Source organism: Cololabis saira, chromosome 20, assembly GCF_033807715.1.
Source record: "Cololabis saira isolate AMF1-May2022 chromosome 20, fColSai1.1, whole genome shotgun sequence".
Classification (NCBI taxonomy): domain Eukaryota; kingdom Metazoa; phylum Chordata; class Actinopteri; order Beloniformes; family Belonidae; genus Cololabis; species Cololabis saira.
The window spans coordinates 18,733,216-18,756,778 of NC_084606.1; the positions used below are offsets into that span (position 1 = coordinate 18,733,216).

At 37.9% G+C, this 23,563-nt stretch overlaps 1 protein-coding gene across 1 annotated transcript; it reads left to right on the forward strand.

Annotated features, from left to right (window-relative positions):
* The first annotated feature begins 4,170 nt into the window (after nt 1-4,170).
* On the forward strand, nt 4,171-20,472 carry rasl11a (RAS-like, family 11, member A). Its single transcript, XM_061710086.1, has 8 exons — nt 4,171-4,674; nt 9,787-9,843; nt 9,959-10,041; nt 12,066-12,106; nt 12,193-12,322; nt 14,063-14,138; nt 16,677-16,753; nt 18,644-20,472. The coding sequence occupies exons 1-8, from the start codon at nt 4,518-4,520 to the stop codon at nt 18,788-18,790; spliced, it is 768 nt and encodes a 255-aa protein (XP_061566070.1). The 5' UTR covers nt 4,171-4,517; the 3' UTR covers nt 18,791-20,472.
* The last annotated feature ends 3,091 nt before the right edge of the window (nt 20,473-23,563 follow it).

Below are 23,563 nucleotides of genomic sequence, written 5' to 3' on the forward strand. Positions count from 1 at the left end.
TCTATCTATCTATATATATATATATATATATATATATATATATATATATATATATATATATATATATATATATGTATATATTGCAAAATACCAGGTAGCATATTCTGAAATACAGAAATGCAAAACCTAATTGGTATTAATTGGTATTCATTTTTCACATTCAGAGAGGATTGACCAAAACACTAATTCAATTAAATGTACAAATTATATAATCTCTCTCTCTCTCTCTCTCTCTCTCTCTCTCTCTCTCTCTCTCTCTCTCTCTCTCTCTCTCTCTCTCTCTCTCTCTATATATATATATATATATATATATATATATATATATATATATATATATATATATATATATATATATATATAAATACCAGGTAGCATATTCTGAAATACAAAAATTCAAGACCTAATTGGTATTAATTGGTATTAATTTTTCACATTATTCAGAGAGGATTGACCAAAACACTTATTCAATTAAATGTATGAATAATTTCTCTTCTGAAGATTTACAAACTTATTACTGCAGTAATTATCTACCTATCTACCTTATATACCTGTTTTTTTTGCACTGTTTTTCTTTCTTTCTCGTACTGCACTAATTTTATTTTAATTCCAATGTACTGTATATACTGTTTATATTTTGTAAATATATATTTTTTACTTTTTTATCCCTTCGCTGCATGTGTGTGTGTGTGTGTGTGTGTGTGTGTGTGTGTGTGTGTGTGTGTGTGTGTGTGTGTGTGTGTGTGTGTGTGTGTGTGTGTGTGTGTGTGTGTGTGTACTGCTGCTGCACAAAGCGAATTTCCCCATTGATGGAGGAATAAAGGACAATCTAATCTAAACTAATCTAATTAATAATTTAATAGAATAATTTTTCTTCTTAAGATTTACAAACTAATCATTGCAATAATTATAGAGGCTGAAAAAGTGTAATTTGCTTTGGTTTACCAATTGATGTTACTGATGCTCTAAATACAATTGAAGTTTAATGTATTTCTGTTTACTGACACTGGCTGAGTCTAAAAAAAATTATAAAACTATAGTTTTATATATATACTGTATTATATACCGTATACATATTTGATTATATTTTGAAAGTCAAAGAATCTCGTTTCCGTTTTTTTTAGCGTTTTCTCCATCTGATTTTACAGTTTCCGAACGTCCAGTCTGGAGCTGCGAGGGAGTGTCGCCGACTCACAACTCACTGGGTTCATTCGATTCCAGTCATGGGGCTAAACGCGACGGGCGGTGCTTATGAACTTCACTATCTCGTGTGGTGAAATTAGGTTACTCACTACATTCACGCTGCACTCAGGTTGAAAACTAATGTTTCAGTGAGTATATATTGTTAATTTAATTGCAGAAATGTGAATGAGACAACTTTAAAAATCCAAAGAGCTTTCATGCAGGTTTGCAAATTATGAAAACAATTACTTTGTTGATTGATTAACAATTTTTGACTTTTTCTGTTACAGTTTGAATCTAGTTTTATTGTTTCAGTCTCCAAAGGTCAAGGTTTTTACTACTGAATACTAAAGTCACTCTACTGATATTTTTCATTGCTTGTTTTTTTTTTTGGTCAATCACTTGAAATGAGCGTTATACTTCAGCTCAATTCAATGATGACTCTAATTTGTATGAGAATATAAATAAATATCCGGGTGAGGTAAGTCAAAACAAAACAAAAAGAGTGCATTTTAAATCCATTGAGCATGACAGCCGTTCATTATGGCCAAAACCGCAGCTCAGATAAAGACAGGTTGGGAGATTCCCGGCAGATCTGAACCACATGTAATAGGGCATTGTCATGGAAAACAGAAGCTTCACTTATGCACTAAACAAAAGATCAACAACTGACTTGAATATCTTGTTGTGGTGCTTCTGAAGATTTCCTGCAGTATCAGCAACCGGTACCCTGATTCTTGGCTCAACCAGTTGATACAATTCACGTATGAGATTTCCATTCTGTTACTGTTGTAGCAATATCTAAACATCAAAGTCATTAAAAAGATATCCTGAAACTCTTTCTTGTCTGAGAGGCCTACTACCAGAGCTGAAGCACTCTGGCTGCATGTGTGGATCATGTGAGGTCCTCTGCGTAAACAGGACTCTACAACAGTCTCTCACTGCACGTCCAGTCACTTTCCCTGGTCCGTTGTAAACTTTTAAATGACTTTTTGTTGTAAATCAGTGTGGTAAAAGAGGAGATATGACCTTTTAGCTTCAAATAATTTTCTCAGCACAAAAGTCATGAGCAGGAACCATCCTTCCATTTTCACTTTTTGTTTGAGTAAGAGTAAGTAGCTGTCATCACGTTTGTCTGCTTAGCACATTTGGTGAAGATTACTTCTGCACTCGGAGAAGGATTGCGGTGCTTTTAATTGTAATAACAGACCGCCACGACCAGGTGTGGGTTGGTGTGGAAGATTCTGGTGATGACGGTCATCAAATATGTCTATTTTAGCTCAGCTAGTGCAAACCGGAGTTGCATTGAATATCTTTTAAACTGCAATAGTAAAGATATTGACATAAACCGATTTTTAAGATTTTTTTCCCCTAAATAATAGATAATTGAATATGAAAAGTAGTGACAATTTGTGCAGTTTGTAAGTGAAATAGATCAAAAACCTTGACTTTTTCAATAAAATGTATTGAAGAAAACGGCACAGCATGATAAACGCAAGGTGGTTAATTTACAAAAATCCCATTTACAAATCTGCACATGAGACATCATATTAGTCTTGGCATTTATCTGTTTGCTTGTTTAAGTATTTGTTTGTTGTATCTGGCATTTGTACAAAGCCTGAGTTCCTTACATCATATTTCATATACAACATATACAAAATAGGCAATGAGTGGAAATCTTGGATCTAACCCTCACTTTTTGAAAATATCGTTTTTTTTTCATCACAAATGGACGACTATGGAGTTTGTTTTTTTGTTTTTTTATATCAGTAGACTGAGTTCAGGTGAGAGAATGACGTCACAGCAATGCCACCCGACTGCCTTTCTTGTTTCTTTCTAGCAGCAGGGAAATATTCAAAATGGCAATATCATAAAGAAAGAGCAGGATAAAGAAAAAACAAAGAAGAGACCAAGGAGAAACAAGTGAGGGAGTCACAGACAGAGACATATACCGTACTTTCCCAAGTATTTCACATAACCCTGAAGTGCATTCAATTATTGCTTTATAATCATGGAGGTGACAGCTACTTAGATGTATTTCATATGACATGAACAGGGGCAAAAATACAGGGGGGGACAGGGGGGACAAGTCCCCCCCATTAGTAAAGCTGTCCCCCCCTAGAATAATTTGAGACAGAATTAATAATTTTGGAACAATGCAGTAGTATTTAGTGGTGATGCACCAAAATGAAAATTTGTGGCCGAAACCGAAATCGAAAATAATAATAAACAGTAAAATCTCATTACACTTAAAACAAGAGTCATCAACAGAAAAATAACTTGTTATTTGACAATTTTCACCTGTTTCAAGTAAATTTTCACATGAAATAATTAGAAAAATCTGTCAGTGCGACAAGATTTATCTTATAAGCAAAACAATCTTGTTCCACTGGCAGATTTTTCTACTTATTTTAAGTGAAAATCTACTTGAAACAGGTGAAAATTGTTGTTTTTTTTCCAGTGATGAGTCTTGTTTTAAGTGTAATGAGATTTTTTTTAACTAAAACGAGACATTTTAACTAGAAATAAGACAAATATTCTTGTTAAGATTTTGAGTTTTTGCAGTGATCCATTTTACTTATCCTGTGAAGGACAGAGTCATATTGATAAGTTCAGAAAACTGTTTTTGATTGTTGTGTTTTGATGTATTTGATGTAAGCCAAGTGGATATTTAAAGCTTACAGAAGGCTGCATTTAACTGCTGCTATGTAATTCCTGCAGTATTTCTGCAGGTGTTTTGGTCAGTGCTATTATTTGTAATATATTATATTATTTGTAATCAGCACAAATTATCTGTCCCCATATGATAAAATCCACCATCCCCCCTGATTATTTTTTACAACTCGAGTACTGATTTCACATGCCATGAACCCTAACCCCTGAGCAGTCTAGCAGCAGCCCTGGTCGAGGCTGCAGAGCCCAGCTCACCCTGGTCCCACGGGAATATCCGAGGGGACGGATCACGGTCTACATCCCTCCCTCTCATCCCTCTCTCTGCTGCAGTCATCTGCAGCTGCTGCGGGGAAATGACGCCTTAAAACACATCAATAATGTGCCTTAAGTGTCACATCCACGGATCGGCCGAGGTCTCCTTTCATTCAACCGAGGAATACTTTCAACAAGAGATGGGATGCATGGATAACAATTAGGAATTTGGTCCAAACAGGCATATTGATCAATTTGAGGAAAGAAGCAACAGGAGGGTTGTATTCCAGCGGTCCTGTCGGTGCGTCCCTGCCGGGGCATTAGAGACTTTCCCCCGGACCGGAGTTGTTGTTATTTGACCAGATAGAGAGGGGCAGATCTGGGGGCAGATCTGGGGGCAGAGGGGGATCTAAATGCGGCAGACGGGCGACCCTGCACCGGGAACCATGAACAGCAGCGGCTCTGCCAACTTTCTGCTGGTCCCCATACCGGAGTATCCCCTGCTGGACTGCGTGCCCAACAAGACGGTGAAGATCGTGGTGTTGGGAGCGAGCAACGTCGGGAAAACCGGTATGAGTGGACAGATCTCCACACGTCCAATAAATGTATATGCGGGAAGTTTTCCAGAGAGGCTGAAGTCCATTTGTGCAGTTGTAGTAGTCAGAAAACAACCACCTCGGTAGTGTTAGGAATAGCTGTCACACTAAGTACGAATTGGTCTTTGTTGGTTTTCTTTTTTCATTCTTTGGAAGAAGAATGAAAAAAGAAAAGAAAAAAATTGGGGAAAAAAAAGTTTAAATAAATTACCACCGCTGACCGACAGGAGGCGACAATTCGCCTTTTTCCTTTATTGTAAGTATCCTCAACTAGGTTCGTTAATGGGGCTTAATTAAGCTCAAGTCGGCATAAAAATAAAACTATTTACATTTAAAAGTAACTTAGCTCATATGTTAACTCTTCAAAATGTACTTAATAAGTTACAAGTTGCAGTCATATGTAAATGTACTCAGGTGCTGTGTTTTCTAGATTATTATTGATCCATTCAGTAATTTGATGTAAGCCTATTTAATTACACCTTGAAGAAGAAGGGATATTTAATTGATGTTTGAAAAAAAAATCTTATAGAGAGTATGGCTAACGTTCATGCACAGGAACTTATCTGAAATGCATAATTGATATGTTTCCTGCAAAAAAAAAATGGAAAGAAAGAAAGAAAGAAAGAAAGAAAGAAAGAAAGAAAGAAAGAAAGAAAGAAAGAAAGAAAGAAAGAAAGAAAGAAAGAAAGAAAGAAAGAAAGAAAGAAAGAAGTAATTAGCAAAAATGGGTTTGAAAGGGTCTTAATGTTGGATCATGTTGAGTTGTAGATCACTTGTAATTATGTTCTTGTTATGGTTTTACCAATGAACACATTCCCCTGGAATAAAGTTCTTCATCAAAATAGAAAAGAAGAATAATAATTAGTTGTGTACTGCGACTAAATGTTCAGGTGGTGCCAATAGTTCAATGAATTACAGCTCATTTCTGGTTGTTTTATTTCAGACAGATTTGTATTATGTTCAATGTTTTTAGTGAGGTCTGATGTTATGACAGTGGTTGTCACTAATAGGCAGAATAGACTAAACACTTCAATGACGAGATTAATAGTCAGTATGCCAAACTAAAAGTGGTGAATTTGTCTGACTGGAGAAAGTGAGTGATTCACAGATTATTAGCAGTTTACGAGAATTTGAAAAGACAATTTTTCTTCAAACCAAAAACAGAACCTATTTGTTCACTTTGTGGTAGAAGTTAGAGTAGAAGTTAAAGAAGCTCAGTTTGTTTTCAGCTTTCTTCATATCTCCTGCTCAGTAATACTTTCGTCTTCTAAGATTTATTAAAGAGTTCTCGGTTCTCGATCTGTCCATCCCATGTCTGCTGTCTGCACTTGGATAATCTCTTTTCCACAACTTCATGACTAAAACTGTATATTTTCATCTCGCTATCTAATGTCTCGCTTCTCATTGCACAAACACCATAATCATTTCCTAAACATAACCTTGTTTACAGAATAAACAGGACTTAACCTTGAGTTTAAATCTTTTAACCTAACAAAGAACATGCAATGCTAAGTGATACTGATATTAAGCATAACCAACAAGTGCAAGATCAAGCTGCTAAAACTAAAAGTAAGAAAAAAAGCGGTCCCTAGGTGGTCTTTTGTTTGTCAGTCCCACGATTTTTCCCAACATCCTCAGCAATTACTATACGATTGAAGCAAACAACCGGATCCAGACAGATGTGGAATTAAACTCACTTACGGCCATGCTCGCTGCTTTTGAGGTATTTTAGCTAAGATAAGTATGACCTAATACAGTGGTGATGTCTTGTGTTCATCAACAGGTGCTATACGTACTTGTGGATAAGCATTGCAGCGATACGAGTCATTTCTAAACATTTTCCTGAAAAGTTCTTGCTGACAGTGCACATCTTATGTTGTTGCACATCTACAACTGTTCATATCAAACAGGGCTGGGCGATATATCGAGATTTTAATATATATCGATATATTTTCAAACGCGATATGGTACGAGACAATATCGTTTATATTGATTTTAAAAAAATAATTATTTTTTTTTAATGATTTTGATATAGCTTATTTTGTGATAAATTGACTTGAATGTTTTATTTGAAATTTGCACAAATGTTTTGTTATTTGCACAACTGTCAACCTCAGTGGAAAAGTCTGCCTGTTACTGTCTACATTGTATTAATTGCACAGTGTATTTTAATTTAATTGTTATGCAGGAAAGGGATATTTGTTTTATTTTATTCAAGAAGCATTTTTATTCTATATATTGAGGGAGTTTATTTTTATTTCATTTGTTTTATACATTTTGATATTGTGCAGACCTCTGTTAATAAAGGAACCTGTGTGACATTTGGCACGAGGCATTGTATTGTAAAACTGACTGTTTTTTTAAGGATTTGCCTCAGAAAAAAAATGAAGCTAACAGAGATGCTATGCTATAATGCTTTGGGGGAAACCCCAATTATGGCACAGAAAAAATATCGATATATATCAAGTATCGCCATTCAGCTAGAAAATATCGAGTTATGACTTTTGGTCCATATCGCCCAGCCCTAATATCAAACATTACATGCACGGAAAAATATTTTCAGCTTGTGGATTCACACAGGTTTGTCTTTCAACCGTCAACTGGACAAATTAGCTAAACGATTACGCTGTTTCATAGCTGCATTTTTGCCAGTTGAAAGGAGAAAAAACAAAGAGGTTGATGCTTACTTATCTATAAAAGCTCTACATGTCCTGCTTTCTTGGCAGCCACAGTCTGTTTTTAAATGTTGTGTCTCTGTGATAAGGTAAGGCAAGTTTATTTCTATAGAACATTTCATGTACAAGACAATTCAAGGTGCTTTACATACAAATATTTTTTTAAAAGCATTGAGAAGTAAGAGTTCAAAAGGAGAAATTAAAGACAAAGAGACATGGAAAGCCTGGAGTGCATTATGGGGGATTACTGAAATGTAGCAGTAAATAAAAAGGTTTTCAACCTTGACTTAAACTGAGCAACTGAGAGTTTCAGTAGCCCTGATGCATTCTGGGAGTTTGTTCCACAGGTGGGGAGCATAAAAGGTGAACGCTGGGTACAGAAAGTAGGTGTGACCCTGACAACCTGAGAGTTCAGGTTGATTCATAATGGACCAGGAGATCAGAGATGTATTTTAGCCCAAGACCATCCAGAGATTTATAAACCAGCAGCAGGATTTAACATCTGTTCTGGGACAGACAGGAAGCCAGTGTAAAGATCTAAGAACTAGAGTTATATGGTCCACTCTCCTGGTCTTAGTGAGGACACGGGCAGCAGCGTTCCAAACTAAATGCAGCTGTATGATGGATGTTTTAGGGAGACCCCTGAGACCAACGTTACAGTCTACTGAAGATAAAAGCTGGACAAGACATCAGTCCTTTAATCCTCGATAGGAATGGGCGATATTTTACCGTTCACGATATACCGTCAAAAGAATCCTCACGATAAGAATTTGTCATGTCGCGGTAAAAACGATAAATTCCTGTTGATGATGTTTTTGTGTAAAGCTGATTTTTGCAAGGAAGGAAGGAAGGAAGGAAGGAAGGAAGGAAGGAAGGAAGGAAGGAAGGAAGGAAGGAAGGAAGGAAGGAAGGAAGGAAGGAAGGAAGGAAGGAAGGAAGGAAGGAAGGAAGGAAGGAAGGGAGAAAAGAGGAAGGGAAGAAGGAAGGAAAGAGCAGGAGGAAAGGAGGAAGGAAGGGGAAAAAAGAAGGAAGAAAGGAAGGAAGGAAGGGAGAAAACAAGGAAAGAAGGAAGGAAGGAAGGAAGGGAGAAAAGAGGAAGAGAAGAAGGAAGGAAAGAGCAGGAGGAAAGAAGGAAGGAAGGGGAAAAAAGAAGGAAGGAAGGAAAGGGGAGAAGGAAGGGAGAAAACAAGGAAAGGAGGAAGGAAGGGAGAAAAGAGGAAGAGAAGAAGGAAGGAAAGAGCAGGAGGAAAGGAGGAAGGAAGGAAGGAAGGAAGGAAGGAAGGAAGGAAGGAAGGAAGGAAGGAAGGAAGGAAGGAAGGAAGGAAGGAAGGAAGGAAGGAAGGAAGGAAGGAAGGGAGAAAACAAGGAAAGGAGGAAGGAAGGGAGAAAAGAGGAAGGAAAGAAAGAAAGAAAGAAAGAAAGAAAGAAAGAAAGAAAGAAAGAAAGAAAGAAAGAAAGAAAGAAAGAAAGAAAGAAAGAAAGAAAGAAAGAAAGAAAGAAAGAAAGAAAGAAAGATAAATTCCTGTTGATGACGTTTTTGTGTAACAAACATGGCGGATCTGAGAGCGAGATAGATTTATAGTTAAAAAGGTGGAGTTGAAATGGTATTTTTTTTATCGTCATTTTTATCGTTATTGGGATAAATGCCAGAAATAATCGTGATACATTTTTTAGTCCATACCGCCCGTCCCTAATCCTGGATATGTTCTTTAGGTGATAATGGGCTGACTTCGCACCCCCAGATTTCTGGCTTGGCTATTGGTTTTTAGCTTTATTGATTGAAGCTGAGTGCTGACTTTTAATCTTTCTTCCTTGGCTCCAAACACTATTATTTCTGTTGCATCTTCATTTAGATAAAGAAAGTTTTGGCACATCCACTCTTTAATTTCATCAATGCATTTGATCAATGTTTGAATTGGATTATAGTCTCCTTTAACATACATAATAGTCCCCGTCTTTTAAATAGGACTTTAACTAGGCAAGTGCTGTGCCAGAAAGTCCCACCCAGTTCTTCAACATGAAGATGTTTTGGTCGACTGTGTCGAATGGAGAGAGTATCCAGTAACACCAAGACTGAAATGTTTCCACTATCTGTATTGGAGCAGATATTATTAAGGACCTTTGCTAGAGCTGTCTCAGTGCTCTGGTGTGGCTGGAAACCTGACTGGATAAGGAAAGTTTTATATTATGGTTGTTCTCGGTTCCACACCTGCATTTTAACTGCACTTTAAATAGCATTTGCTGGAGAAATGGATGAAAGCTAAAAAGAAGTTGAGCAGGAAAAGTCTGCAAGATGTGTAAAAAGGCTGCAAGAGAAATGTAAAAGTTGCAATATTCTGCAGTAGTTCTGAATATTTTGCAATATTTGACAATGTTTGCATCTCTGATTGAGGAACTTTGTTTGTTTCTAGCATTGATTGTCAGGTTTCTGACCAAGCGCTTCATTGGGGATTATGAAGCAAACACAGGTGAGTTTCTGTTCATCTGTACGATTTCCTTTTTGCAAAACTTCCCTCTGTTGCAGATGACAAATCAACCTACGGATCCATTTATCTGTCGATCTATCCACCTCTGTCTCTGCAGGGGCGCTCTACTCCAGAAAGGTCACGCTGGATGGGGAGGAAGTGTCGCTTCAGATCCAGGACACACCCTGTGTGTCTCTCCAGGTAACTCATGGAAACAGAGCCTGCTGCTGTGTTTCACTTGTGACTTCACTGGAAAGGCTGGGATTTAAAAGATGAATATAATTTAAGAAGCAAAAGAACATTAAATATAGATTTATTTTCAGTCCATAAGGATTTGATGTGATTAAATTGATGATCAATAAGTAATCATCCGCTTCATTATTTTTGAAATAGAGTATCCACAGCATACTGTATATACTGTTTACATAGTAAATAGAGAAAGCTGATATTAACCTGACTAAAATGGCTCTATTAGTAGAGTAGTGAATTACAATTCCCGCACGTTCTCATATTAGTATTTAAAGCTCAATTGTTGTGAATAAACATGCATTTACCTAGTACCTGCTATCATGTTGCTCTTTAAGAGAGTAAAAGCCCATCTTAATATCATCAGCAGTGATTTAACTAAAGTAAGAGGTGCTTTGTAGGTGAAAGGTCATGTCCACTTCCTTCTGAAGGAAAAAAGCTGTCCTGATATACAATAATAAAACCAACATGATAACTTTTAAGTAAAATGTGCACCAACTTTAGATTCTGTGAGAATTTACTGAAATAATTTTGAACTTTGACATCTTAAAAGTAGTTTTGTAGACTGACAATTTGCCACATGTATTGTTATGATATGGCCATGACTGTCTTGGTGTTTTGAAATTACAAATTGTGAGTGGTTTACCGGATCCTGCGCCTCCATGTGTCTGCCTCCCAGTCAGTATCTCTTTTAAATAAAACACTGGTTATTTTTTTTAATAGTTCATTTTTACACATTTGGTTGCAATAATCTAAATAGGATTTTTTTTAAATCTCTTTTCTTTGAATAATTGGCTTAGTTATTTTCTACACCTTCATTTTCCTTTATCATCCCCTTAAATTCCCCTTAATTTGTCCTTATTTTGGACAATAGTGTTTAGTAAAACCAGCTGTGCCACATTCCTTTTTGTGTTGATTCTATTCTTCTTCTTTTTTTACTTTGAGCAAAACACTGTCTGATCTTGGGGTGAATCAGCCTACAAACTCAAAACTGATGTAAACAAACCAAAACTGACTTCGTCCAACTGATTGTGAAGCCGTGGTACAAATTTTTCCACAAGTTACAAAACAGTAACAAAGACAGCATGTATTGTTTTCCATCAGCAGCCATCCACGGCCTGTAGTCATCGTGCTGTCGACTGTCCACCGTGCCTCTGTCGCTCTGGCAGATGTCGTTTTTGTTTGTGTTGAGAATGATGAAAATGCCGGTTTGAAGTCCTATTTAAGCCGCTCGACCACTCAGATTGGGGAAGCATTTGTGGAAACCTGAATGGAAATACATTTGAAAGCAGCTCTGTGTGTGGTTTCAATGAGATTTGGACAATTCACGCTTCACAGTGTGTTCTGGTTGTTCACACTTTCATCAAATCTATCTAGATATGGTGCAGATAGTCAGTCTGAACACAGTAGAAGGCTTAAAAGTGACCTGGAACAATTGAAGGAGGGTGTACCTCTTTTTTTTCCACGTCTGCACATAAGTATAGAGTATGTTTCTCAAAGAATGTCAGGAATGTATTTAAACAGCGAGGAAGAGATGAGTTTAATGAGTGCAGCATGTCACACAGTTTAACCTGCCCGACACCAGCTGTTCATAAAGCCAAGAGTCGGGGGGGTGGGGGGGGTGGAAGTCTCCTCCGCCAGAATGGATCGGGTCTCAGACATCATGCAAAATGATGTGTGGAGGCAAGAAGAGGCATGTGTGCAGAGCCGAACGCATGAGAGGTTGCTGCTGAGCGCTACTGAAAGCGGGGCCTCCTTGCGTAGCAGAAAACACATTTAGCTCGGTAAGGAGTCGAGAAAACAACGAGACCTGTTCCTGATTTGACAGCCGGGTGGTTTTGTGGGTTTGAAGCACAAGTTCAGAAGGTGAAACAGCTGGTGTGTGTCTGGAGTAATTCATCCCCCCGCCCCCTTCAGTAATAATCACCACATGGCCCCTTGCTCACATATACTCACCGTTTGTCCGTGTGTCTCGCCAGGACGATGCCGAAGGCCTGTACTGCCAGGAGCAGATCAACAGGTCAGACTGAAGTCTCATGAATGTGAACTGGATTTGAATTCAAGTCAATGCACTCAGCTCGTGTTCTTTACCAACTGGACATGCAGGTCGATCTACTGGGCAGATGGGTACGTGCTGGTGTTCTCCATCACAGACCACAACAGCTACCGCACCATCCAGCCTCTGTACCAGCACGTCAGGCGCATACATCCCTCTGGAAACATACCCGTCATACTGGTCAGTACGGGCGTCTGCTCATCTCAAAATGTTAAGACAGTATTACAAAATAGTAATGTTTTTCAGCAACTTTTCTTTTGAGTTAATGATTTAAATGGGTCAGTTATGTTTTTTTTTTTTCTCATTCAGCAGGCAAAATACAGATGTGGAAAAATGTATTACTCTTCCATGAAAACACACAACTATATATGTCATGAAACTTGAAACTGATGGGAGTAAACAGAAGTCATCCTAGTTTACTCCATGGTTTTGATTCAACTAAATATTTGATTTAATGAAACAAATGAATATGTTTGGGGCAAAAATAATAACAAACCTAACTTGATAGTCTGTTGCACAACCTTTGTCAGTAGTCACTGCCAACAAGTAATGTCTGTGCAAAGTTTCAAGGCCGCCCAAAGGGCATTTTTCACATTTTTCATAGATGTTCAGGGCTCAGGGAGACATTTTTTATATTTTTTTTAAATCAGTCATTCTTAGTGCTTTCTGAACTGTATGATTTGGGTGATTATCCTGTCAGAAGATCTGTGTTTTTTGCAACTGAGGCATAGCTTCCTGTGAGACCCCCTTAGTCAGATGCACGAAAGCAAACCCAAAAAACACCAGGCGGGCCATGCTCACACATACGAGTTGGCCTATTTGGCTTCGACATGAGGGTTAACTAATTAAACTGTCTGCAGCTATACAGTCTGGGTGCAAGGAAATCCAAGAAAACAGCGTGTTGTCGGGCCAGGGACAACCTGAAGTGTCACGGCACTGGAAAGTCTTGCCACTCGTGTGACTGTACGGTAACTGAGGAGTTTCACTGTGGCAATTCATGGCAGTTGCTGTTTCTGATACTTTGGATTGTCCCTCGCTGATAAGATCATCATACCAGCTATCAATCAAACATCTTCCTGCAAAAAAGCAAAGTACTTTGAGTTACTGTAGTCCTGTCCCCATGTCAGACTGTCACAAGGCTCTGTGGTTATAAGTTAATTTGTCATTTTTATTGGCAACAACATTGTTGACGCTTGCAATAACCCATCCATGTTTCACAGTGGGTATTTAACTTTCCATTTGTGAAAATAAAACTCCAAAAAGCTCCAGTGTTTTTGTCATCATTGTAGAGGACATTCTACCAGAGACTCTGTGGCTTGTCAACATGCACTTTTAGTTTTTTTTTTTAATGTTTTTCCTTTCAATAGTGGATTTTCTCTCAGATCTTTTTCCATGCGGTCTGTTTTTATTAGTTCCAGTCGCGGTCGACAATGACATGAAGCTTGAAGATGAAGCATCAACGATACTTAAGCATGTTTCTTTATGATTTTTGGAGCTCAGTCAGCTCTCTCCTCTGCCGTGTTCAGTGTGAAGTTTTCCCCCTTTAAACAGGCTGCACGGGTGACACTGTTTATACTAACTAAGGTTAAAAAATTAGCTTGAGACATGACAGTAATAACATGATTTCTAGTCATTTAAGGGGTACCGACAAATTTGTCCCAATTATTTTAGAATATGCTAGTAAATTAAATAAAAATCTGTCCTTTCAAATTTGTATTGGTTCACTCTATTGCGTATTAAAGACATGCAGCTATTTATTGTATTATTCATTCGGAAGGAATTCAACTTTTTCATTGTGTTTCAGTGAAGTGTAAGAGTACAATTTGTCCACCCCTGTATTTTTCTCCGATTTAAAGCAGACGAGACACCTACTAACCCTAATCCTATAATCTAATGTTTATCATCTGTAATCTGCTGCAGGTTGGCAACAAGAGCGACCTGCTCCGAGCCCGACAAGTGCCTGCAGATGAAGGCGAGACGCTAGCAGCTTCACTAGGTGGGACGTCCTCCTGCCGTTGTGCCATCTTCTTGTCATATTTTATATATATATATATATATATATATATATATATATATATATATATATATATATATATATATATATCAGTACAGACAAATAAGGAAGTGTGTCCAAACTTTTGATCTGTACTGTATATATATATATATATATATATATATATATATATATATATATATATATATATATATATATATATATATATATATATATATATATATATATATATATATATATATATATATATATATATATATATATATATATATATATATGTATATATATATATATATAATACCAACCACAAAAAATGTCCTATGTGTGAAAGGCTGATAGCATGCCAATATTTCGCTCTAACAAGATGATCATTATGTCGCATTAAGTATTAAGGTCAAGGGCCAGTACAACCTGCAGCAAACACTGAGGTGGTCAGAGGTGGGGACTGCAGGTCAGCATGCAGCTCTGGAAGCTCTGACTTGCAAACATATACAGAAGAGAAAAATAGAGAGCAGATCAGCACACAAACTACAAGAACAATGGCGTGCAATCAGATACTTCTAATTAATAACGTTGGTTTGAGCTGAAGAAAGAGAAGAAGGCTGAGGAGCACCACTCAGTGGATCAAGGTAGTGTCCCCCTGCAGCGTAGGATTAAAGCAGCATATCTAGGACAAAGCTATGTTTAAGACAAGCCTGCTCTATTCTTGTCCTGTAGCTGCACCCATGACTGTTGGACCTAACACACTAGAGTTTACACTAACTATAGGCTTTACTAAACAGAAATGTTTTAAATTTGGTTTTAAAGATGGAGATGGTGTCAACTTCTTCAGCCCAAACTTGTAGCTGGCTCCATAGTAATGGTGCATCATGGCAGACGTTCCCTCCTCCAAAAGCCTGCGTTGCACACAGTATCTTGATTTTAAGGATAGGTTGACCGGATCCAATATTGACATACCAGTAAAGGAGAAAACATTTTGGAGCAGTCGAGTTGAGATGGGGTCTAACAGACGTGGGTGGTTTTGCTTTACTGAAGATTGAGGTCAGCTCAGGGAGGTGTATAGGAGTAAAACTGTCTAGACTCAGGTCAGGACCTTAGAAAGTTACTTAAGCTGTAGAAATGCCCTCAAACTCTGATGATATTTACTGCTAATTAAACTCATAGTTCTCACTATTGAGAGTCTGCAGAAATGCACGGCTCAACAGAGTTATGACTCTTTGTCAGCCTGGCTACAGTGCTGAACAAAAAAATTGGTTTATTTTTACCATCTTCTATTAATGGTGAATAATAAGTTATTCTAGCATTGCAAAGGGATTTTAAAAATATACCACAAGACTATATTTCTACATATGATGAGAGTCTACACTTTTAGAAGAGCACCAATTCCTTCCATTTATTGTGTTTTTTGTTTCAATATGAAACAAATTATACTACTCTGCTACGTTCCTATGGTTAGAAACCCTCTTGGTTCTCTGGTGTTCTCTGGTCCCCTTCCCAATCTGATATCTGGGCCAGGCCATATCCTGGCCCAGATAGCCACCACATTCCAGAACCAATGCAAAGAATGCATAATGCAATGAAGTCACAGTTTTGTTAATGTCTTACGTTCTGGAACCAAAGTTAGAACCAAATACGATGAGGCGCCGTTTTTATGCTCCCTGTCTGTGGAACAAACTCCCAGAATGCATCAGGGCCCCTGAAACTCTCAGGTTGCTTTAATTCAAGGTTGAAAACCTTTTTATTTACTGCTGCATTTCATTAATCCCCCATAATGCACTGCAACCTTTATTGCTTGCATCTCATTTGTGTAATTATTTTTTAGCTTATATCCGTCTTAAATTTCTGCTTTTAAACTCTTTGACATTTTATACATTTTTCAAAACCTTTTTATGTAAAGCACTTTGAATTGTCTTGTACACGAAATGCGTTAAACAAATAAACTTGCCTTGCCTATAGCAAATAAAGTAAGCTGTTTAGTCCTGCCAGAAGGTGCAAAAAGAAGAAATATATTTAGTTTTGTTTGCAGCATCTCTAAAAAACATTTAATGTGTTGGTATGACATGAAGAGCAGACTGTCTGCATTATCTCAAATTAAAAAAAGAAGAAGAAAAGAGTAAATATTTGTGGTTCATAGGAGATAATGATCCCCTCACTTCCTGTCTTGTCATTCAGAGACTTGTTCAGAATATTTCTGCTAATTCTCTTCTGGTATATATTTGCTAAAAAAGGAATATCTTAAGGGATTTGATAGATCTTTATTGGAGCGCTGATTCACTAACCTACTTAAACCATTTTAGAGGAAAAGGAGCCACCCACACACGAAGCTGCCAAAATACTCAGGAACACAAAGTTTTATTTGCATCCTGAGACTGTTATTGGTTTGTCTCCTTGATCTTTGGCTTCCACCTGTGCGCCTGAGTGTTTAAACTATATCCTGCATGACGCCTAATGAGGGAGGAATGTGGAGTGTTATCAGGAAAATGAGAGCGGTCCTGATCTAAACACTGCCTCTGCCTGCAGGAGGGGTTTACTTTGAGGCCTCGGCCAGGGAGAACCACGAGGGAGTCCACGCCGCCTTCCTCCATCTCTGCCAGGAGGTGGGACCTTATCTTTTTGCTTGTTGGTCGGAAATGTTTAATTGATGAGGAGCTGTGTTTACAAAAGACTTGTCCTCATGGAAGCAATCTGGTCAAGCTATCAGGATGTTGCATGCTTTTAATCAGCGAAGATGATTGCAGGGATTCTCATAGTGTCAGTTGGGATTAGTGTGGGGAAGGGGTTAGGCATAAACTGGTAACGGTTAAAGTTTGGGTTAAGCTTTGGGTTTGGTTGCACAGAATGAATGGAAGTGAATGCAATGCCCTAATAAGGATATCTAAATGAACTTCTACGTGGCCTGTGGAGAAAGGGAGAGGAGGTGTAGCTGGTGACTGACTGAAGCTCAATTAAAAGTCTGTGTTGAAGTTATGTTTTCAACATTTCGATCCGTATTCAGTAGGCCAACATAATCAGCCGTTCTGGCTTTAAAAATATTGTTTTAAAGTTCCCATGTATAAAAGCAAGTGGAATTCCACTGGCTTTCCCATATTTGTGTATTTCCTGTGAAAACTGGAGCTTGGGAGGCTGACCCTCGTAAAAAAGCCCACCCTTCTCTGACAACCGCACACTGCCCCTCGATTTCACATCAGCTCTGCTGAAATTTCAAATGAAAGCTGTGCAAAAGTCTTAGGCACACATAGTCCTGTTTATTTGATCAAAGACTAAATTACATCCAGTATAATTTGTGATGCAGACAGAAGACACGTAACTGGATCTTTTAAAAAGAAGTATAATGAAATCCTAATTAACATCACTGCCAACCTCTGTAAAAAAAACCTCCTAAACAATTATATTTTTCCATGAACGCGTTACCAAAGATTTGTTCCTTCACAGATCATGTAGATGTCAACAGTCAACTCTAATTATTTATATGGCACATTTTTCAATTCAAAAGGTGAAAAAAAAAAAAGTGCAAATTATAATTTGCACTTTTGTAATAATAAAATATAATATTAATATTGTTTAAAAACTGTAAAACCCCAAAGAATTGGTACAAATAAAAGAACATGTGGAACAAAGCACAATAAATGAAGAACAATGTGCTTTTTCAAAACAGTGGATCTCAAGCTTTATCTTAAAAACGGTCCAAAGTCTAAAAGCTGAGAGTGTCAGCCGGTTGCACACGGCAGCAGCCTGCTAACCAGAAGCTCTGGTCTTGTCTCGGAAATTTTAGGAAGTGCTGAGAACTTAAAGTGTGAAGCAACATTGTCATTTGCTTAATTTTCCTGTTCCGCTAAATCATTTTCTGTTTTTAGACTAGACCTTTTCTAAAGGAGCTAAATGCTCCATCAAGCTCATCATGTAGATTCTAGATGTGGTGAACATTTAGATTTTTGGATTTTCTTGCTCTGAGAAAAAGAAATAGAAATAGAAATAGAATAGAAAGCCTTTATTATCATTATACTTCTACAATGAAATTAGGCAGCAGCTCCGTCAAAGTGCAAAACAAATGCAAGACTATATAAGCAAGTAAACTGTACACAACAAAAATGAACAAAAAAAGTAAACATAAATATATATATATACACTATAAGAAAAGAGTGAATGGGAGAATAAAATAAAAATGTACATGAATGGGTGGAGGAATATTGCACTGAAAGGATGGAAGAGTATTGCACATAGATAGGTAAGGAATATTGGGACATTATGGACAGGAAATAGAAAAATTGCACAGTGTGAGGTAGCTTATGAGTTCAAATATAATAAAATATAAAAAGAAAAGAAAAGAGCAGAATAAAAAGCAGAAGGTTAAGGTAAAGCTGCGTACAGCCAAGTCTTTAGCAAGGTCCTCTTTCTCCACTAGAGCTAAAAGTGTTGGCATAACCACCAAATCACCAACATACTACAAAACAATTCCGATATAAAACAATTTCACTTCTGTTCACCAGGTGATTCGAGCCCTCGGGGGTGGAAACGGCGAGAAAAGGAGGGGAGGCCTCCACCTGGCCAGGCCCAAATCTCCCAACATGCAGGAGCTGAAGCGGAGGTTCAGGCAGGTCCTTTCCTCCAAAGTCAAGTCAGCCACGACTATCTGATCAGGGGTGGGGATGGACACCGACGACATGCAGCAGCCAGACAAGAAGCAGCATCAAAGTTGTGTGGAAATAAAAAAGGGTTGAGGAGAAACCACAGGAGGAGAGATTGAAGAGTTGGGACCTCTGAGTTCGGGGTTTGAGGCCATTCGTGACATGAAAATGCGGGGCTGAGCCGCTCTGAAGTGATCAAAGCATTTCAAAGGGCACAAGGAGTCCTCCTGAGATGAACGGATAAAGGCAGCGACTGAATGGAGCTCTTTTTGGCAGCCGAGCTGCTCTGGACAAGACTCGCCGTCAGGAGGACCTCCTCCCAGGATGAACAAGGACGCGGCTCAAACGAGACTCGTCGAACACTGAAACCTTGACATGTCTCTCGTTAAGAGCAGTGAAGAAGTCCGACACATGAGAGCAGTTATTGTATTGATCTCAGAGCTGAATGCACCAGACTGATGTGAAATGAAATGATTAAAAAACACAACAAAGACTTGAATCTGTGATCCAGACGTGCCATGTGTCACACTGATAATATGACCCAATTTCATACTTTATGTCCCACTTGTTGCTCTTACTTACATTTTGGTTTTAATTGCTGTTCTCTTTATTTTGGGAATGAAATTATACTTTAAATATGTCCTGTTTTTTTCTTCTTTTTTTATATATATACTTCAAGTTGCTCCACATAAAAACGATGCTATTAACAGTTTCTAAAGTCGATTAAAAAAGATGTGAATCGTTGTCCTGTCTATTGCATATTGGATTTAAAAGCAAAACAGGAAATGACCCCACAATGCAACTGTTCAAGGCTGCAGACCGAAACATCTGCAGCAGGAAGGAAATCTCTCCTTCACAAAACAAGCAGAGCGACCTCCAGATGTACGTATATGAACCCTGAAATATATGAAATAGGAGCCAGTTGCAACATGTTTTTTTTTTGGTCAGGCTTGAAAAAAATGAAAGTAGATAAAAAGAGCAGGCTTAACTTGATTACTTTAGGTTCAAAATTGCACCCATTACATTTCCAAGGAAAGTTGAACATATTGAGAACAGCTGGATCAAATCATTGACTATTTAAATGTTTTTCATTCAAGATTCCATCAAATGATAACATTGTGGTAGAAGTCGCATTTTCAAACAAATCTAACATAATTGACTTTAAAATTCAATTTGGATTCAGTTAAATTGAATCATTTTTAATATTGGAATCCAAGTACTTCCATAGCTTCAGTTTGTCAACAGCTCAGTCTACGGATTTGCATGTATCAGCATCCTGAATTTTCATTTTATCCAAGCTTTAGTCATATATGTTAGTTAATTATATTTATTTACTTTGCAAACGCAGTCATTTAACTATCTGTGGATGTCAGATTTACAGTACGGTTCTGCTGCTTTTCTTGACGCCTTGGCAGTGGTGGACAGTAACGGAGTAAATTTACTTGAGTACTGTACTTAAGTACATATCCAGAGGATTTGTACTTTACTTGAGTATTAGATTTCTTTGGTACTTATTACTCTTACTTGAATACATTTCCAAGACAAATATTTTTACTTTTACTCGAGTAAATTTCTAGGAAGGCTGAAAAGTACTCGTTACTTTCAGGTCTGCTCTTTTTTCTTCTTCCCTAAAATCCTATTGGACACAAGCTGTTTTTGTCAAAGGAGGAGACCTATCACAGTGCACGCTCTCCACTGGGATGTACGTAAAGCGGAAATACGCCAAGCCTCCTCAAAACGATACCGCCAAAGTAGCCTGTGTTTGTCAAGACAGAGCCGCAACAAGTCAAGACATTATTGTTATTGAAAGCAGAGATGTAGTTTTTTGTAAAGCAGTGGTCTTTGAGGGGGATCCAGACTTAGTTGGATGGTGCAGGTTCATTTGGTTTCAGTTCATGATTGTTAATAAACTCTGCATCATCTGCTGTCCTCTTATGATCCCATTCATTTGATTTGTTTTCGGTGTTTCTGCAGGTTTTATATAACATTGTGGTTCTAAAAGCAGCACATCAGTGCAGCTGGTTTCAAAGAGCTAATTCTCAGAAACAAGAGTTAAAAGATCCTTAAATTAATTTAGAAAAAATATAGTAATTTACTGATGTGGAAAATAAGAAATGTACTCTTACTCTTACTTTTACTTAAAGTACATTTAAAAGCATTTACGTTTGGATACTTAAGTACCTTTAAAAGCAAGTACTTTTCTACTCTTACTCGAGTAATATTTTGACTGAGCTACTTTTACTTGTAACGGAGTAAATTTTGACCAGTAGTATTTGTACTCTTACTCAAGTACTGGGGTCGAGTACTCTGTCCACCTCTGCGCCTTGGTCACGTTGATCTTAACCACATTTGTGAGGATCCAGGACTCTTTCCGTGGTAGCTGCAGGTTCAAATACTCCAAATGCTGACTGTGACTAACTCTTCAGTGGTTCAGCTTTATAAGAACGAAGACTCAGTGTAGCGAGGGACACGTAGAGGTGCTGCGATGAGCTGCAGGAAGCTGGAATCCTGTGTTTACCGTCTCATTTTAAAATCCAACATTAATGAATTGATGGAATTGATGTTTTAAAATCCAGCCTCTTCTCTCCGTGAGGAACCAGTCCAGAAGGAGGTTGCGTTGCACTGCACATTATTTGCAATGTGTGTGTGTGTATCTGTGTGTGTGTGTATTTTGTGCTGTTCTCATGACCTCTCATCTCACTGAAACAAATGCAGAATTCCCAGTAAAGACAAAATTCCTCAGCATCTGGAATTTCTTTGTTGGTCATTGAACCACCATTCTCGCCCTGTCACACACTCTGTATGTGTGTGTCTGTGCGTTCACGCTCATTTTCTCTCTCACACACACAAACTTAAAAATTGTTTGCTGACCCCAACTCATAACCTCTTGCTCTTTGACCTTTGGAAGCAGCGGGGATCCATCACGGTCTGGAAGAAAACTAGGACGAGACCCGTCGTCTCGCCAGCGGACTTACGAGATGCCATGTGATGAATGCCAAGGCAAAGTTGAGTGTTTACTGGCATTACTCAGTTAGTGAGGACACATTTTTACACTGTGAGAACCGGCTTTCCTGCTCTGGAAGAAAAAAAAAAAGGAATTTCCCATAAGACAAATTCTTCTCACTGCGCTTCAGTAAGAATACTTTTAAGTTGTGAAGTTCAAAAGAAGTTTCCATCCGAGTGCAATTGTCTGAGAGAGAAAAGGAGATTTTCTCATAATCCTCAGGCACTTTGGCTCTAATTTCCTCCCGTGTTTGCACTCGAGCCCCCTCTCTCTCTCTGTCTGTCTGTCTGTCTGTCTCTCTCTCTCTCTCTCTCTCTCTCACACACACACACACACACACACACACACACACACACACACACACACACACACACACACACACACTATCTTAAAGAGCTCCTTCCTGTGTGCCACTGGAGCAAGTGTTCCTAAATTCTCCCTTTTCCCCCTCAAAGCTGCTTATCTGCGCTAAAGTGAACTTCAGATGTGCGTTGATGTGGAAGATGAAGAGTTAATATTTCTATATGGATGGTTAAAAAAAAAGTGAGCCTCTTCTAACCGTTGCTTTTTTGACAAAAGAAAAAAAAAAAAAAACAGATCTTTGTCAGTCGCTCTGACTGACAGAGATCTGTTTCAAACATCCGATCCAGCTGTATCCATGACAACATGTCGCTCAGTCAGTTTAAGATAATATTTACTTTAGAGAATATCAGAGTATTATTGATCTAGTCCAAAAACCAAATCAGATGTCCATTAGCGAGGGTCCAGGGAACTGTAACGGGGCCTCCCTCTCAGTCCGTCCAGCCATCGTGTCTCCGTTACAGCGTCCAACACAGAACATCCACAAACTAAAATGTCCATGCCACTTCGCTGTTTGTCAACTGGGATTTAAAACCAAAGAGGAAGAAGAATAAGATGATGACAAAGCAGAGGAAAGAATAGAAGGAAACCAAAACATAAAAAAGAGATCAGTTAGGAAGGAAGTGAGATGGTTGCTTTGTTTGCTGTTTTCATACATGACTATGTTGGTGATGAAAGAGAAGAGGAGACAACTCATCAGGAACAGCATTTCTTCAGCGTACCAAGTGGTCTTCATGTGGCTTCCTAAACTGGCTGTATGTAGGGTTGCCACCCGTCCCGTAAAATACGGAATTGTCCTTTATTTGAGAAAAAAATGTTGCGTCCCGTATTGAACTAATACGGGACGCGATTTGTACCGTATTTTCATTAACTTTTACACCAAATTCTAGTTGAATTATTGAAATAAGTAAATTTTACACCATATTCTAGTTGAATTATTGAAATAAATTAACTTTTACACCATATTCTAGTTGAATTATTGAAATAAATTTACTTTTACACCATATTCTGGTTGAATTATTGAAATAAATTAACCTTTTACACCATATTCTAGTTGAATTATTGAAATAAATTAACCTTTACACCATATTCTAGTTGAATTATTGAAATAAATTAACTTTTACACCATATTCTAGTTGAATTATTGAAATAAATTAACTTTTACACCATATTCTTCACCTGCAGGCTATATTATACATCTGGGCTGATGTGGACATACAGAGCATATAGGAGGCTATTTCAGTTGCTAGTATGGCTGGCTGTCTGTACAGTCATGCAAGTTCAAAGCTATTAAAGCACTTTAAACTTTAAATCAAAGCATTTTGTTTTTTCATATAAAATAAACACATTTTTATTCAGTTTAGAAGTTTAGGGGCTTTTTTTTGGCTCCTGCGCTGCTGAAATCGGGGTGTCCCTTA

Bases quoted from the DNA above. Each gene is read 5' to 3' on its own strand.
- rasl11a (XM_061710086.1), top strand. From the start codon at position 4,518: ATGCGGCAGACGGGCGACCCTGCACCGGGAACCATGAACAGCAGCGGC. The intron at 4,675-9,786 runs GTATGAGTGGAC...GTTTGTTTCTAG, and splicing joins GAGCAACGTCGGGAAAACCG to CATTGATTGTCAGGTTTCTG. The intron at 12,107-12,192 runs GTCAGACTGAAG...CTGGACATGCAG, and splicing joins TGCCAGGAGCAGATCAACAG to GTCGATCTACTGGGCAGATG.